This window comes from Aquarana catesbeiana, linkage group LG04, assembly GCF_042186555.1.
Source record: "Aquarana catesbeiana isolate 2022-GZ linkage group LG04, ASM4218655v1, whole genome shotgun sequence".
NCBI lineage: Eukaryota > Metazoa > Chordata > Amphibia > Anura > Ranidae > Aquarana > Aquarana catesbeiana.
In genome coordinates this window covers 240222644-240238882 of record NC_133327.1, presented here as the reverse complement: position 1 = coordinate 240238882, position 16239 = coordinate 240222644, and the positions used below count along the sequence as shown (strand labels likewise).

The window sequence follows — 16239 nt, the reverse complement described above, 5'->3', positions numbered from 1 at the left end:
TGTCACCTTTAAAGATCCCCACACCCTATAAAAAAAAAACGAGTACGTCATGTCCTCACAGCAGCACGCTGTCTTATAGCCCTAAACTGGAGAAAATGACGGCAAGGATTCAAGACAGACTGGAGGCTCATAACAAGGTCTGGGGAGCTGTGGCACCTTCGGGAGGACCCACCCTAAACAGATAAAAAAATAATGAAAGCTACTTCGATTACTTTTTTCCCCCCTTTACCCTCCCCTCCTTTCATATAGAGTATTCTTGTGACTCTTACAGCTATATACAAGATGTTACAGTTTATTAAACGAAACTGTGATGCATGTTTGACAAAACGGTAATGCTAGATAAATACTTACAGCAGTCCTTAAGTCTAGCATTAGTACTCATGTGTGAATACTTGAAAGTATTGTTGCACAATACGATATGTACCTTTTGAACTTGTGTACCTTTTTATTTTGTATCGCAACATCAAACTTTAATAAAAATGTTATTTGGAGGAAAAAAAAAAAAAGAAAGATATTCATGTTTTTAGGTATACACTAGCAGAGATGTATTTTTAGCCACGGTCTATAAAATAGTTTTCCCACTAAAGTCAGCCATACATGGATCGAAATTCGGCCAGATCAGACGGGATCGGACAAATTTAGATCCAAGTATGGCAGGCTGTTGTACAGAATTAAATTGGTGAATTGACTTCTGTATAACCACACTGTTGGAATTTTCCCAATCCATTAGTGCCACCGGCTATAGCTGGCAGTACTGATTAGTGTATTCTGATGGCTGGGAACTCTGTCAGAACATAACTCAGGGGGAAGCATTCCCCCATCCATATCAAATGTGTGGATATGGGGGGGGGTGGGGGGTGGGGGAAGACACATATATGGGCTGCCTTACAAAAAATATTTTTCTATGCTTCATTGCATTTTAATCCTCTTTAAAAAACACTGTGTGGTGAGGGAGAGTCCTGGACAGCGGAGACTCTCGTGCAACATTGCTGGATTGAAATGGGACTCAGGTAAGTATTAGGGGGTCTGCTGCACACAGGTTTTTTTTTTTTTATCCTAATGCATAGAATGCATTAGGATAAAAAAAACCTTCTGACTTTAGAACCACTTTAAGACAGCTCTAATTAAGACTAACATAGGATTTCACATGTCACATGACTTGGGGGTCTCAAAAGTCAGATCCCAAGTCAAGGTAGTGTGAACCGAGCCTAACACTTGGCTGTTGAGCTCCTCAAGCATTGTGGTCCATCCGTTTGGTTTACATCCATACCCCTTACCAGGGAATGCTGTCTGCCTGGCAACAGTCTACTTTAGTAACAGGTTTATATACTGCTCAGTGATATAACCCAGCTATTTGAGGGGGTATTTCTATGGGCCAGCACCTGTGCAGACGTCTGTTGAGAAGATGACACTGAGGTCCATAATTTGGCACAGCGCTCTTGGCCCCATGGTGGGCACAGATATGTGGGGTGATGTTTTCAGGGTGCATCAATAGACAATGTTGTCTTTAATTCAAACTTGGGAGGGGTGGGTTACTGTTTATTTTTTCACAGTGTATTTTGAGGATTTTTGAGAATAAAAGTTTAATATATTTTTAAAAAGCCACAAAAGCCTCTTTTATACCAGCTACCCTGTGCCTAGGGACCTAGGTCCTTTACTTGATCCTTAAGCATTATTATTTGTAGAATCCTATAACCCAGGGTCTATGAATAGCCTACATGTACAAGATATATATGTATTGCTTTTTATAGTTTATAAATGCAACTAGAACCTGGATTGGACTTGGTATCCACCTCATTCCCTATACAACATTGCTCAGACTGGCTGAGGAATTTGCAGGACTGGGAGACAAGTAGAGGTGTTGCATTGCAAATGTGCTGCCAATGAATATGGGAATATAGAATAAAAGAGCAGAATGAGCAGACAAATGCCCTTTAAAACAGTTAGTGGCTGCTCTTCCACTGTCCATTCAGCAGGCTGGATAGAGGATATGACTATCTAATCTACAGTCAACTGCAATAGAGTGCTGTCGTTCTTCTGTCTGTGATGCGACAGTGGTGTATACATTTCAAAACTATAACAAACATACAAGTGATTTGTCCTCCAATATATGTACTTAATTTGTGTTTCATTTTAATGGGATGACTGTATGCTTTATTGATGTGTTCCATAATAATTTGTGTTCTGAAAAACAGACTGCATTCAGTTTAATGTGTACATTGTTGAGAAAATGCTTCTAGGGAAAGCTATAGTACATTATGCTTTTATTTCTTACAATAATGTTAATGCACTAGGTGGATAGATTAAGCTAGCTACAGACACATTGTACAAATTTGCAGGCATAGGTTGTCAGTGTTATACACAGTGTAAAAATGCGGTCAGATAAGTAACTATACTCCACTCTGTTTACATAGTTAGGGTAATAATCACACATGCATACAAAGTGCTTGTGTTTTTCTCACCAGTAAGTGTGTGCTGGCAGTGTTAAAGAAGTACTGAAACCCAAATATGATGTAACTATTTAATGTGTGACGCACACAGTAATCAGGTAGCAAAAAATAACAGCTTTTTAAATGCTATCAAAACAAATGTTTGCAGGGGGATGAGGACTTGATGTGTGACGTCCGAACGGGGGAGGAGCCTGATGGCGGCGCTGGGGTGAGGGCTGGAGATGAGCTGCCCCGATCGTCCTGGAGACGCTAGAGCGGGGTGAGAGCCCACGGTATGTCCAGGCGAGCCCAGGAGAACAATCCCCGTAGGTCCGCATGACCCTCCCAGCCCTGAAAATGTCAGCAGCAGCATAAGCCTGGAGAAAACCCTCTCGGTCGGCAGAGCGGCAGGATCAGAGACGGGTCATTGGCAGTTCCGGGCGTAAAACAGCGAGAAATTAAGGAGGGAAGGACTCTGGCGAGGCTAGTAGCTCCGACCGGAGTGCGGAAGCAAGAGCCGACAGCAGAAATTTCCGAGCCCGTCCTGGAGGTTTTACTGGCTAGATCTCGCCTCCACCATAACCAATATTAAGTGCCTTTTACCCTTCACGTGGCAGCTGAAACAATGTAACTGCATTTGGGCATCCTATGCCGGTGGCATGCGGGGAAGTTGGAGACAAAGGTATGAAAAGTCTTGCTTTGCTGTAATTAATATTGAATACCTACAAGAAAGAATAATGTGGTATGGAGTTTGGACGCTTTAACAAAACCTGTGTGAACAGGGATTAAGGGCCACAAGAGATCAGGAATTTCACGTGCTTCTTTTTTCCTGTCTTATTTCTGACTGAGCCTCTATGACTGAGCCGTTGTCCCTCCTGTTCCCCTCCCGCTTCCAATGGTGCAGTATGTGGGGCAGCCTGTGAACTAGGCAAGCAAGACCCAGGAATCGGGAAGCAGGGGTGCACCCCATGATTTTACCAGTTTGTCAGGTACAAGGCAGGGGAAGGAAGGGAAAGGAAAAGGCCCGGGACTTCGCTGGGACTTTTCTGGTGTAATAAATGTTTGCTGGGCAGGCGCCCTGGGTGGGAGGGGGCACACAGTCCTGCGGAGTAGTGTAAAAGTCTGGGAGGTGGAGGCCTGGAAACCACAAGCATAATATATTTACCAATCATTAGGTGTAAAGAGCGGGTAGGAGGTTGAAGCATGAGAGGTCGGTCTCTAAGAGCAACGGAACCCCAGAACCCAAGGGAGAGTCTGAACACCAGCTCTATACAAAAATATCTAAAAGAAGCAAGTCTAAAAAGCCCCGGAATGGATGCGAAACAATCAGGAACAAAAGATAAGAAGAAAGACCAGCAGAAACAAAAGGGGGGACAGGGTGACAGGCCCAGGGAAGATCCAGAGCCAGAAGGAGCTTTTGCTAGCAGCGGTATTGAAGAGCAAAGAAGCGCCAAAATCTGTGCATCAGATCCATCCCGGAGCAACAGAATGAGGATTTGGGGGAGAAGATGAGAAAAATATTTAACCCCATCCTGGGCAGGCGTGAAGAGGAGGCCCTAAGGATTGATAGGGTCCATAGGGTGAGGAAACCCCCAAATATAAAACAAGACATCCCCAGAGACGTAATTGTGAAGTTTCATGCATATGAGGATAAAGAAAAAATGTGGAAGAACCTGAGGGGGGGCCCCCCCCCCCCCCGATATGCTTTGAAAGTAAAAATTTACAGATCTTTACAGACCTCTCGGCAGGAACTTTCACGCAGAGAAGGCAGATGAGGCCATTACTCGAACAACTTAGGAGGGCCAATTTAAAGTATAGCTGGGGGTTCCCAACATCCCTGATCGTCTTGAAGGAAGGGAGATCCTATAAAATGAGATTCCAGGAAGAGATGCAGGACTTTTGTGACAGTCTGGGTATACCTATCCCTGACGTGGCAAGAAGGGAGAGTCGCTGACTATAAAGAGCCCCAGCTTGACAGTTAATGGAGTTCAGAGGGTTAACCGGGGGGGGGGGTGGTGTGTGTGTTTTTTTTTCTTTTTTTCCCTCTCTGCCATTCGTTCTGGGAAACCCATGGGATGTGACTCTGGACTCAAGCTATAAAAATGTATGGACTGGGGATTAAGGGGGGAGGGATGTATTTGATATTATGAGGCTGTTGTAGGGTGGGGGGGTCTGGTGGGGTTGTTTTGCCTGGTTGGGGAGCTGGTTCTCTGCCCCTCCAGCCCCCCTCCGCCCTATGTTAGGGCGGGGGGGGGGGGGGTACCAGATGCCGGCGTCGGAGCGTCACCCCGGGAAAGGAGGCGCTCAGTATGGGATTGGGAATATCCCCTACGTGCGGGCTTTGGGCTGGGTTACAGCCGGGGGGAAGGGGGAGAGTGGAAGTAGGGAGGCTGTTGCTGGGTGGGGGGATTGGGGAGGTTGTGGTGCCTGGTCGGGGAGCTGGCTCTCCGCCTCTCCTGCCCCCCTCCGCCCTATTTTAGGGCAGGGGGGCACCGGGAGTTGTCATCGGAGCGACACCCCTGGAAAAGAGGCGCGCAGTATGGGACTTGGAGTATCCCTTACGTGCGGGCTTGGGGCTGGGTTGCAGCCGGGGTGAGGGGGGGTTGGGGCAGGGGGGGGGGGGGGCTGGGGGGGTGGGAGGAGGGAAGAGGGGGGTGGGGAAGGGCGTTCCTGCAGGGTGGGTCTCAGGGGAGCAGCCGGTAGGGGAGAAGGGATAGATTGATCGAAATGCCAGATCTCAAATTTTCATCATATAATGTGAAAGGATTAAACTCGCCTACAAAAAGACATAAAATACTAAAGGAACTTACTATGGAGCCGATATAGTATTTCTTCAGGAGACCCATCTGGCCTTAGATTCTAGAATTAGGCTGTTCTCCCCAGGTTTGCCCCAATGGTTTTATGGTGATACGCCTATTAAGGGATCGAAGGGAGTAGCAATAGGGTTTTCGAAGGCCTCTAATTTTTCACTGGTGGACAGGGTGACGGACCCGGATGGTCGTTATATTTTTTTGAAGGGTAATATAGGGAATAAAACGTTTACTCTAGCGAACGTTTACTGCCCCAATAAAAATCAGACGGTATTTTTGGGACAGGTGCTGATGAAGCTGGGGAAGTTTAGGGAGGGGGAGGTAGTGTTGGCGGGGGACCTCAACTTTTACCTTGATCCTGATCTGGATAGTACGTCTCGAGCCCAGGGGATAAGGAAGGCCTTAATTAGCGCAATCGGGCGGCGGCTGTTTCGCTGCCATCTGATGGACGCATGGAGGTTGCAGCATGCTAAGGATAGAGACTACACCTACTTCTCCCCTGTGCACGGGACGTATTCAAGATTAGATTACATATTTGTGGACCACAGTCTTCTGGAGTGGGTGGAGGAAACCAGAATAGAAATATTATCGCTTTCAGATCATTCACCGGTCACGATGAAGGTGAGGATCCCAGAAAGGCAAAGACAACCCTTCTCGTGGAAGTTGAATGAATACTTGCTGAAGGATCCAAAAATAATAGAAGGGGTTCAGGAAGAAGCTGATTTTTTCTTTAAATCAAATGATACAGGAGAGGTCTCCCCTTCCATTTTATGGGAAACGCATAAAGCGTATATTAGAGGGGTCCTCATTTCCATAGGAGCAGGATTAAAAAAAAAAAAAAAAAAAAAAAAAGAGAAAGGAAGAAAGGGAAAGGTTGATCGAGGAAATTTTTTCACTGGAACAGGTCCATAAAAAGTCGAAGGGGCAGAATCAGGACGGCTTCCGCCAACTAGCCGCTAAAAGGAGGAGCTGAGGGACTTTATGGAACAGAATTCCAAAAGAGCTCTCAATAAGATAACAAAGGACAACTATCTCTGGGCGAATAAGTCGAGCAAGCACAAGGCCAGATTAGTGAGAAAGAAAAGGGACCGGAACGTTATTGAAAAAATACAAAACAAAATAGGGGAGATAATAGTGACTAGTAAAGGCATAGCAGAAGAGTTTAAAAAGTTTTATGCGGCCCTATACTCCATTGGGCAACATAGAGTAGGTGACCCAACTTGTATGGGGAGGGCTGAGGAATTTCTGAGGGGGGCGGGGGTAGCGGAGTTAACCGAGGAAGTGAGATTTACCCTGGATAGACCTATAGAGGAGGAGGAAATTTTGGCAGGCCTGAAAAATTCCCCAAAGGGCAAGAGCCCAGGTCCAGATGGGTTTACTACTCTATACTTAGAAAAATTGAAACATATCCTTGTTCCTAGGCTCTGTCATTTTTGGAATGAGTTGGGTGCCAACTGCGAAATGGAGAGAGAAGCACTAGCAGCGTCGATCACATTAATACTAAAAGAAGGGAAAAATGCTAGGCTCTGTTCGAGTTATAGACCCATCTCGCTGCTGAATGCAGACGTCAAACTCTATGTGAAAGTGCTGGCAAGCAGATTGAAGGATAAAATGACCACCCTGGTACATGCAGACCAGGCAGGTTTTGTGCCCGGGAGACAGAGCAGGGATAATGGGGTTCGAGCAGCGCTTCTGTTGGAAACCAGCAAACAGGGAGGGCCCCCAGTTCTATTCCTGTCAGTGGATGCGGAAAAAGCATTTGACAGGGTAGACTGGGGGTTTATGATGAAAACTTTGGAAATGGGGGTTGGCCCGAGGTTCATCTCTTGGGTCAAGATACTTTACAACAACCCTATGGCTTCCGTTAGGGTAAATGGGGCTTTCTCAAAACCCTTCAATATGGAAAACGGCACTAGACAGGGTTGTCCTCTTTCCCCTCTTCTGTTCGTCTTGTCCCTTGAGCCTTTACTAGCCACTATTCGTAACAATCCAGACTGTAGTGGGGTGAAGATAGGAGCAGAGGAATGTAAACTCGCAGCATTTGCTGACGACGTCATGTTCTTCATTGTGAACCCCAGAATCACCCTTCCAAATGTGTTACGGATCCTTAGAAGATATGGGGAAATCTCTAATTTTAAAATAAATTTGAGGAAGTCGGAGATCCTGAATATCAGTGTGGGAAAACAAGAGGAGGCCCACCTAGCTGAGGTGTTCCCTTTTCCCTGGAAAAAGGAAATTAAGTATTTAGGGATAAAATTATCTAACACATTTAAAAAACTGTACTTAAAAAATTACATTCCGCTGCTGGATGAGATTAGGCAGGAAGTCAGAAGAATATCATTGAGGCCTCTTTCATAGCTTGGGCGTGTGAATGCGGTCAAAATGATATTGACACCCAAAATACTGTATAAAGTTCAGATGTTGCCTATCCCTCTCCCTCAGTATTATTTAAGAGCTTTACGAAGTTCGATAGCAAAATTTGTCTGGGGTGGCAAAAAGCCACGTATGTCCTATGCAGTTTTGAGTAGGGGGGAAAAAAAAAAAAAAAAAAAGGTGGACTAGCTCTACCCGACTTCAATAAGTACTATTCATCAGTAGTATTGTCACGAGTTATCGAATGGTCTAAAAAGGATTCGGAGAAGAGATGGGTCAATATAGAACACTATTTGAGTAACACGGATCTAGGTCACATTCTTAATCCCCCAAAATATAGAGCTCTGGGCACAAACACGGCGGTATTGACAAGTAACACTCTCAAATATTGGGACCAGATACACATTCAGAATAAGTAGACACACAATTCACCATTGATTTATATGAAAAACAATATATTTTTTGAGCCTGGGATGAGGGAGGTGGGAGGGAAATGGTTAAAAGATGATTGTATTCAACTAAAAAATTTTTTAAGCAAGGGGAGAATACGCACGTTTGCCGAGTTAAGGGCTGAACCAGGGTTGTGGGTGATGGATGTGTGGAGGTATCACCAGCTTTCGCATTTTATAGATAAGCTACCGAAACCACTTAGAAGCGAGGAGGAGTATAGACCACTTGAGCAGCTCTGTGTGAGGGAGCAAGCAGGGGGTTCTATTGCTCAAATTTATAGGATTCTGGGGAAGGGGTCGGAGCTGGAGGTGCCTCCTTACATCAAAAATTGGGAGCGGGAGTTAGGGTCACAATGCAGCAAATCCACGTTGGAGAAGATATTGAAGTTGGCACATTATTCGGCACTTGATACTAAGAGAACAGAAATTCATTACAAATGTCTTGCAAGATGGTATGCCACCCCAGACAAGTTAAGCAAAATCGATAGTACGAAATCTGATACATGTTGGAGGGGGTGCGTTTGTTTAGGAACAATGGCCCACATTTGGTGGGAGTGCCCTATTAAAATATTCTGGAAAAAAATCATAACACTGATTAAGGAAATTACAGAGGAAGTTATTGCAGAGGATCCATGGGTGTGTCTTTTCCATGGTACAGTGAAGTCGGTGAAGAGATACCAATCCTCTATTGTCCCTATAATGCTGGATGCGGCCAAGAGGCAGATAGCAACGAAATGGCTTGATCCGACAAGTCCAAACACTTGAGATTGGCTCTTTTGTATAAATGAAATATACAATGTCGAGAGTATGGACAGCAGGGGATTGGTACCTGACGAGGGTGAGGAACGGATGGACAAATGGGCAGGTTGGCAAAAATTTAAAAAGACCTGGAGTTACCTAGAGGAGATTTTAAATGTTGTATAAAGGGCGGGAGATCAAGATGAGACTGGTTGGAATAGTGTAGGCCGTCCCCCTCTGTAACCTTCTGCAGGAGCGGGGTGGGGGGATCCGGGTTAAATGATATTAATATGATGTATTTTGGTAATGTAATTTGTAATTTATACCGGTTGGGTTTGGTTTTGTATTGATAAAATATTAAAAAAAACAACAACAAATGTTTGCAGAACAGAAAAAAGCCTGCCATCACCCCAATATGTAAAAACACTATGACATTGTTATGCCAGTATAGTCACGGATTTCATGTTCTCTGTAAAGAACTGAAAAATCCTTTCGGGACTATACACCAAACTAAAACACACCTATCAATGATTACCCTAACACCTGATGTGCACAAAGACAGTATTATCAGTTGAGCTAGTGATCTCAGGATTTTGGGGGAAAAAAAAAAAAAAAATACTGAATATTCGTGCACTCCAGATTTGTAATCTCTACTTATTCTTGTTTTCTACTCAGAACAAAATGCAAGAAAAAGAATACAAGGTCCAACTGTAAATATTCAATACTATATGTGTCCAAGCAACTCAAATAGAAGCCAGCTGCGATACCCGAGCACAGTGCGTGTGACCCATAATAGCACAGCGCAGACCAAATAGCAACAAAGGTCAAACGAGGCTGGCTCATGACTGCACTTCACTGAAAAGACTCAGCTATTAGTTCTTCTGACCACCCACAATCATACATCCAAATCAAGATGATTAGGGCTAATTATTTTGTGGTTACTTACAGGGAGTTAAGAATAAGGTAGCCTAAACATGTAGCACTATATTTGTTTTTTTTTTTTTGTAAGAAAAGCCATAACATTTTCACAGAGCAGATACAAGAAAAGCACCCACTGCTCTGCATTTGTACGTGAAGTGGTATGCAATCATGCTAGATGCAAGATATACTTAGCAATCATTTACACAAGAAATGACGACATTTGTACAAACCTTACTGCTATTCCTGTCGTGTTCAGTTTTTCGGTTGTACCACGGCTCATCCCATTTTTCTTCAGCTTGCCAGGCATACTTCAAGATTGTGCTTAGAATAGCCTCAAACAGCAGGATGATCAAATATACCAGCAAGAAAGTGTTCATGGACCTAAACATTGATCAACAGATAAGAAAACGAAGAAAATATAGCCGCAAAAAAAAAAAAAAAAAAAAAAAAGTTCTTTTGGACCAAACCCCACTAATTAGGCAATAAAAGCTTTACCAATCTTTTCTACAACCCCAATTCCCAAAAAGTTGGGGAGCTTTGTAAAATCTACATAAAAACAGAATGCAATTATTTGCAAATCTCAAACCCATATTTTATTCACAATAGAAAACATATTGAATGTTTAAATTGAGAAACTATACCATTTTAGGAAAAAATAAGGCAATTTGAAAAATGGCAGCAAGAAGTCTCAAAAAAGTTGGGACTGGGCCATCATTACCACAATGTAGCATCCCCTCTTCTTTAAAAACACCACTCTGTAAATGTCTGTTAACTAAGGAGACCAGTTGCTGCCGTTTTGAGAGAGTAATGTTGTCCCATTCCTGATATAGGATTTTAACTGCTCAACAGTTGTGGGCAGGGCCGGTACAAGGGGTGGGCGAGAGGGACGGGTGCCCTGGGCGCAGTGTGAGAGGGGGCGGATTTCTCCCCCTCCCTCTGCTCGCTGACTGAGCATAATATGAGAGCCGCTCTGACCGATCTGCTCCCTCCCCCTCATTGGTAGGGAGGAGTGTGACTTCAGGAGGGATTGAACCAGCAGGGGGAGGGGCGGACAAGCCTCCCATTATCTTGGTAACTATGAAGAAACAGACTGATTTCTCCTGTCCGTAGGACAGGAGAATCAGTCTGTAAATACTGAGACTGGTGGCTGCAGCTCTGTAGTGTCTGTGACACTTACACAGCCCAGCGAACCAACACCTCCCCCCTCACTGACGGGAGATCAGGGAGGAATACAGCTCCTCCCACCTCTGCTCCTCCAGTGACTTCCCGCCCCGCCCACACTATCCCCGACGTGCAGATGTATCTGAAGAGAAGGGATGTGTGGGCGGGAAATATGAAAAGCTGCAGAATCCTGTGTGCCAAAGATGCCTGAGCTTCCAGCCTGGACCTGGGTGAGTCATGTGCACACTACAGTACACAGTGATCACTGAACTGTCCTTATCTCCATCCCCCATCTGCCCCCCCCCCCCCCATGTTCTTTCAAGATATTCACTAACTTTCACTTTCAGTTAGACAATAGATGGTACAAATTTCTTTCCAGTAACCACAGATTTCAGGAAAGAAATTGACACGATTCCCCTGTCAGCTCAGTCAGTGCTGACAGCGGAATCCCTTCTGCTGAGCAATTGTATTGTCCCCACAAACAGTGATTATCACTAGCAGATATAGCAACCACTAGTGATAATCATAAGAATATCCAGCAGGCTGATTGTATCCAATTTGATTGATCAACTTGGTACATTCAGCCTGTCCATTAATGGTTCTAATCTCAGCCAGTTCTCACTGAAACAGCTGAGATTTAACCACTTGCTTACTGGGCACGTAAACCCCCCTCCTATCCAGACCAATTTTCAGCTTTCAGCGCTGGCGCACTTTGAATGCCAATTGTGTGGTTATACAACACTGTACTCAAATGAAATTTTTATCATTTTTTCCCCACAAATAGAGCTTTCTTTTGGTGGTATTTGATCACCTCTGTGGTTTTTATTTATTGTTAAAAAAAAATGTAAAAAGACCGAATTTAAAAAAAAAAAAAAAAAAAAAAAAAAGTTATTATATTTTGTTATAAAATTTTAAAACAGGTAATTTTTCTCCTTCATTGATGTACGCTGATGAGGCGGCACTGATGGGTGGCAATAATGGGCACTGATCAGTTACACTGATAGGCAGCACTGCTAGGTGGCATTGATAGGTGGCACTTGTGGGCATTGATAGGTGGCACTCATGGGCATAGGTAGGTGGCAATGGCAGGTGGCACAGATGAGGCATAATTGGCTCTTCCTCTTTGGGAACGATGTCCCTTGCAGATGAGCCGGTGATCAGCTTTTTTTTCTCCTCGCGCTGTCAGCGTGAGGAGAAAAAAAAAACGATCACAGAGCTTTTGTTTTGATCATGTGATCAGCTGTCATTGGCTGACAGCTGATCACATTGTAAGGGGATCGGGACTCAGTGACTCGGTGATCACAGCGCGCACAGGGCACGTGCACTCCCGGAAATTCAGGTCTGCGCTGTGGCCGTCATTCAGCTATAGCGTGGATGTCAAGAGGTTAAACTATCTTAGTGTTAGCTCTTGGGCTGCCCATACATTGATCACTTTTTTCATTCAACTATTAGGTTGAATGAAAAAAAAAGAATGTTCCAATTCCCCCATCTACACATTCCAGGTGGAAGGGGGAATCCTCCCACTGTGGACCAGTGGTGGAATCCAATGTGGTGGTGTATAGAGCCAAATAGATTAGAATTGTGTCAATGTCCCAATATTTATGGACCTGACTGTACATATAATTAAAAGGTGTGAGTGAACTCTGTTTCTATCGCATTAAACCTAATTGAATTTGTATTGTTTTAAGTATATCCTTGTTTTGAAATTACATTGATTCTTTCTTAAAAAGGGGGGGGGGGGGGGGGGGGCGCAGTTTGCCATCTTTGCCCTGGGCACCAAATGGCCTTGTCCCAGCACTGGTTGTGGGTGTCTGTCGTAATTTTCGTTTTAAGATGTGCCAAATATTTTCAATTGGTGAAAATTCTGGACTGCAAGCAGACCTATTAACAACCCAGACTTCTACTACAAAGCCATGCTATCGTCATAGATGCAGTATGCGGTTTAGCATTGTTCTGCTGAAATTTTCAAGGCCTTCCCTGTAAAAGACGTTGTCTAGCTGGAAGCATATCCCGCTCTAAAACCTGGATATATCTTTCAGCATAGATGTGCAAGCTGCCAATTTCATACATTTTAAACCGCATATCAGAGATGCAGGATTTTGAATTGATCACTGATGAGCTGGATGGTTGCTTGCCTCTTTAGTCTGGAGGACATGGTGCCCATGGTTGCCAAAAAATTTAAAATTTAGAATCGTCTGACCAAAGAACAGTTTTTCCACTTTGCAACAGACCATTTTAAATGAGCTTTGACCCAGATATGGCTTGTTGTTTGCATGACAGAGCTTTAATTTGCATTTTTGGATGGCACAGCAAACTGTTAACAGACAGTGATTTTTGGAAGCCCATGCAGTGAAGTCCATGACAGACATGCCCGTTTTTAATGCAGTGCTGTCTGAGGACCTGAAGATCACAGGCACCTGATATTGGGTTCCAGCCTTGACCAGGTTCTCAAAATCTTCTCAGGATATCATGTACTGTAGATGATTATGATATAAAGTCTTTGCAATTTTACATTGAGGACCATTATTCTAAGATTGTTCAACAATTTCCACATGCAGCTTTTCACAGATCAGTGAACTTCTGCGACAATCCGACTCTCTAAGATGCCTTTTTTATACCCAATCATGTTACTGATGTGTTGCCAATAAACCTCATTAGTTGCAAAACGTTCTTCCAGCTTTTCCGGGTTAGTACCACCTACTTTGCCAGCTTTTTGCTGCCCTGTCCCAAAACCGTTTGAGACAGGTTGCTGCCATGAATTTCAGAATTACCTTTTTTTTTCCTTAAAGGGGTTGTAAAGGTAAAAATTTTTTCACCTTAATGCATCCTATGCATTAAGGTGAAAAAACTTTTGACAGTACCGCCGCCCCCAGCCCCCCCGTTTTACTTACCTGACGCCTCGAATCTTCGCTGCTCGTCCTCGTCATCTTCATTGCAGCTCAGCCTGGTCGCTGATTGGCTGCAGTGGATGGATTGAAAGCAGCGCAGCCATTGGCTCGCGCTGCTGTCAATCACATCCGATGACGCGGCGCGCCGGGGGGCGGGGCCGAGTGATACAGCGAGCGGCTATAGCCGCCGGCTGTATCACGGGAGCGCGCCCGCAAGCACTCACCACCATGCGAGGGAGCTCGCATTAAGGTGGTAAATGCTTGCGGGGAGGAGCTGAAACAGCCGCCGAGGGACCCCAGAAGACCAGGTTCGGGGCCACTCTGTGCAGAACGAGCTGCACAGTGAAGGTAAGTATAACATGTTTGTTATTTTTAAAAAAAAAAAAAAAAATACCTTTACAACCCCTTTAAGATTGTAAATTTTCTCAGTTTAAACATTTGATATGTTTTCTATCCTCTATTGTAATTCACAATAGAAAATAGAAAACATATCAAATGTTAAACCCAAACATGGGTTTATGAGATCTGCAGATCATCGCATTCTGTTATATGGATTTTACACAGCGTCCCAACTTTTCCGGAATAGGGGTTGTAAATATCTTTATATATAAATGAACTTGGATTTTTCAGCACAATCATAAAAGTATTTCTTTGCTATTACTGATCTAGTCTAGTATCTATGCACAGTTTTAATAGGACTGGGGCCAGCAAATGCAGTTACAAACGTACATGAAATGAGGCATATCATTATGGTCAGTAAAAACAGGACGGCGATTTTTAAATATATATGTGATCTCATAACAGGGCAATTCATATTGGACATCATGCAGTGTTTAGATGGTCAAACACACAATCAAAGCTACAACAGAACGGTTTAAAATCAAGAACCTTTATATCTTCGAATGGCTGAGTCAAAGATGAAATCTAATTTCATTAGGGAATCTTTAGCCACACCTAGAGAAAACTGAGAAAAATTCCAGGATTTATATACTCTAACTCAGAGTGGTAATTGCATTGAAAGGTGGTTCTATCACTAACATGCCTCTGTCCTAGGGTAACAAAGCCCAAACAATGTACTGTATTCTATGGAGGAGCTGCCTTGCCCCCGAAGGACAAGAGTACAGGGCCCCCCTCCCCTCTCATCCTTTCCACACATACGGCAAAGGTATTCTGTAGTCTTTAGAAAAGAAACGGGAAAGTTGATGACATTGTTTGATATAAACAAATATAAGCATTCTGGATTTAGGCAGGATTAACTGGTATGTTTTTGAACTTGCACAAAACCAGTAAAACAATTCACTATCCACTTGCCAGGCCTCAGCAGGGTCAGGTGGGGATACGGAAGTCACACCAATCACTATGCAAAGATATACTTTCAGAGAGTTGGTATTTTTAGAATTTAAAATGAAGATACTTTACTTCTCTACAGCAGAACGCTTCTGTGATTTACTCTTATAATTTAATGCCATTTTTGCCTCCATTCCAGTGTATACAGCCACTCCTACAAGACAAATGTAAAAGAAAGGATATCATTAGGAATCACATACCATATGTAGCAAGAATCAGGGTTTTACAAACAGCTTTATATGTTGTGCTAACAGTTTAGTGGTAGGCACAGCCACAAACATAGAAGAAATAAAGCCTGGTTTCAAAGCAGAATGCAGTTTTAAAATCGATAGATGCAACTAATAGAAACAATGTTTACCTTAACCACTTGACCTCCAGAAGATTTACCCCCCTTCATGACCAGGCCACTTTTTGCGATGCATCACTTTAATACACGGCACTTTAACCCCCTTCCTGCCCAGACCAATTTTCAGCGCTGTCAAATTTTGAATGACAATTACGCGGTCATGCAACACTGTACCCAAATTCATTTTGTATAATTTTCATCACACAAATAGAGCTTTCTTTTGGTGGTATTTAATCACCGCTGGGTTTTTTGCGAACAAAAAAATACCAAAAATTTTGGGGAAAAAATTTTTTTGTTCTGTCAGGAAATTTTTAAAATAAGTAATTTTTCTCCTGCACTGATGGGTGGCACAGAGTGGCATTACTATAATCAGGGCACTGATGATCAGTGCCCTGATTACCTTTACACATTTTTCCTGTGAGGAGAAGCCACTTATCAGCTCTCCTTACCTTTCACACCATCAGTGTGAGAGAGGAAAAGTCGATAAATGGGACTTCCTTGTTTACATGTGATCAGCTGTGACTGGACACAGTCGATCACATGGGTAAAGAGCTGCGGCTCTTTGCCGAGATTGTAGTCGCGCCATGTTCCAGGCTCATATGACGTCGTCCCAGAATGAGAGCCGCACCACTCCGCCATTTGATGGTGGGCGGGCAGGAAGTAAGGTAGTTAGACAAACGCTGTACCCAAATAAAATTTGTGTCATTTTTTTCCCCACAAAGAGCTTTCTTTCGATGGTATTTGATCACCACAGCGTTTTTTTTATTTTTTGAACTA

General features: G+C 43.7%; 1 protein-coding gene across 6 annotated transcripts in view; it reads right to left on the bottom strand.

Moving 5' to 3' along the window:
- ATP11B (ATPase phospholipid transporting 11B (putative)) overlaps window positions 1-16239 on the bottom strand; it is a 245491-nt gene that overhangs the window by 119728 nt on the left and 109524 nt on the right. For all 6 annotated transcript variants that reach the window (XM_073626287.1, XM_073626288.1, XM_073626283.1 and 3 more), the window contains exons 10-11: window positions 15189-15270; window positions 9951-10101 (exon numbers count right to left, since the gene is read on the bottom strand). In XM_073626287.1, coding sequence (XP_073482388.1) covers window positions 9951-10101; window positions 15189-15270 — 233 coding nt within the window. The remainder of the gene's footprint in view (window positions 1-9950; window positions 10102-15188; window positions 15271-16239) is intronic.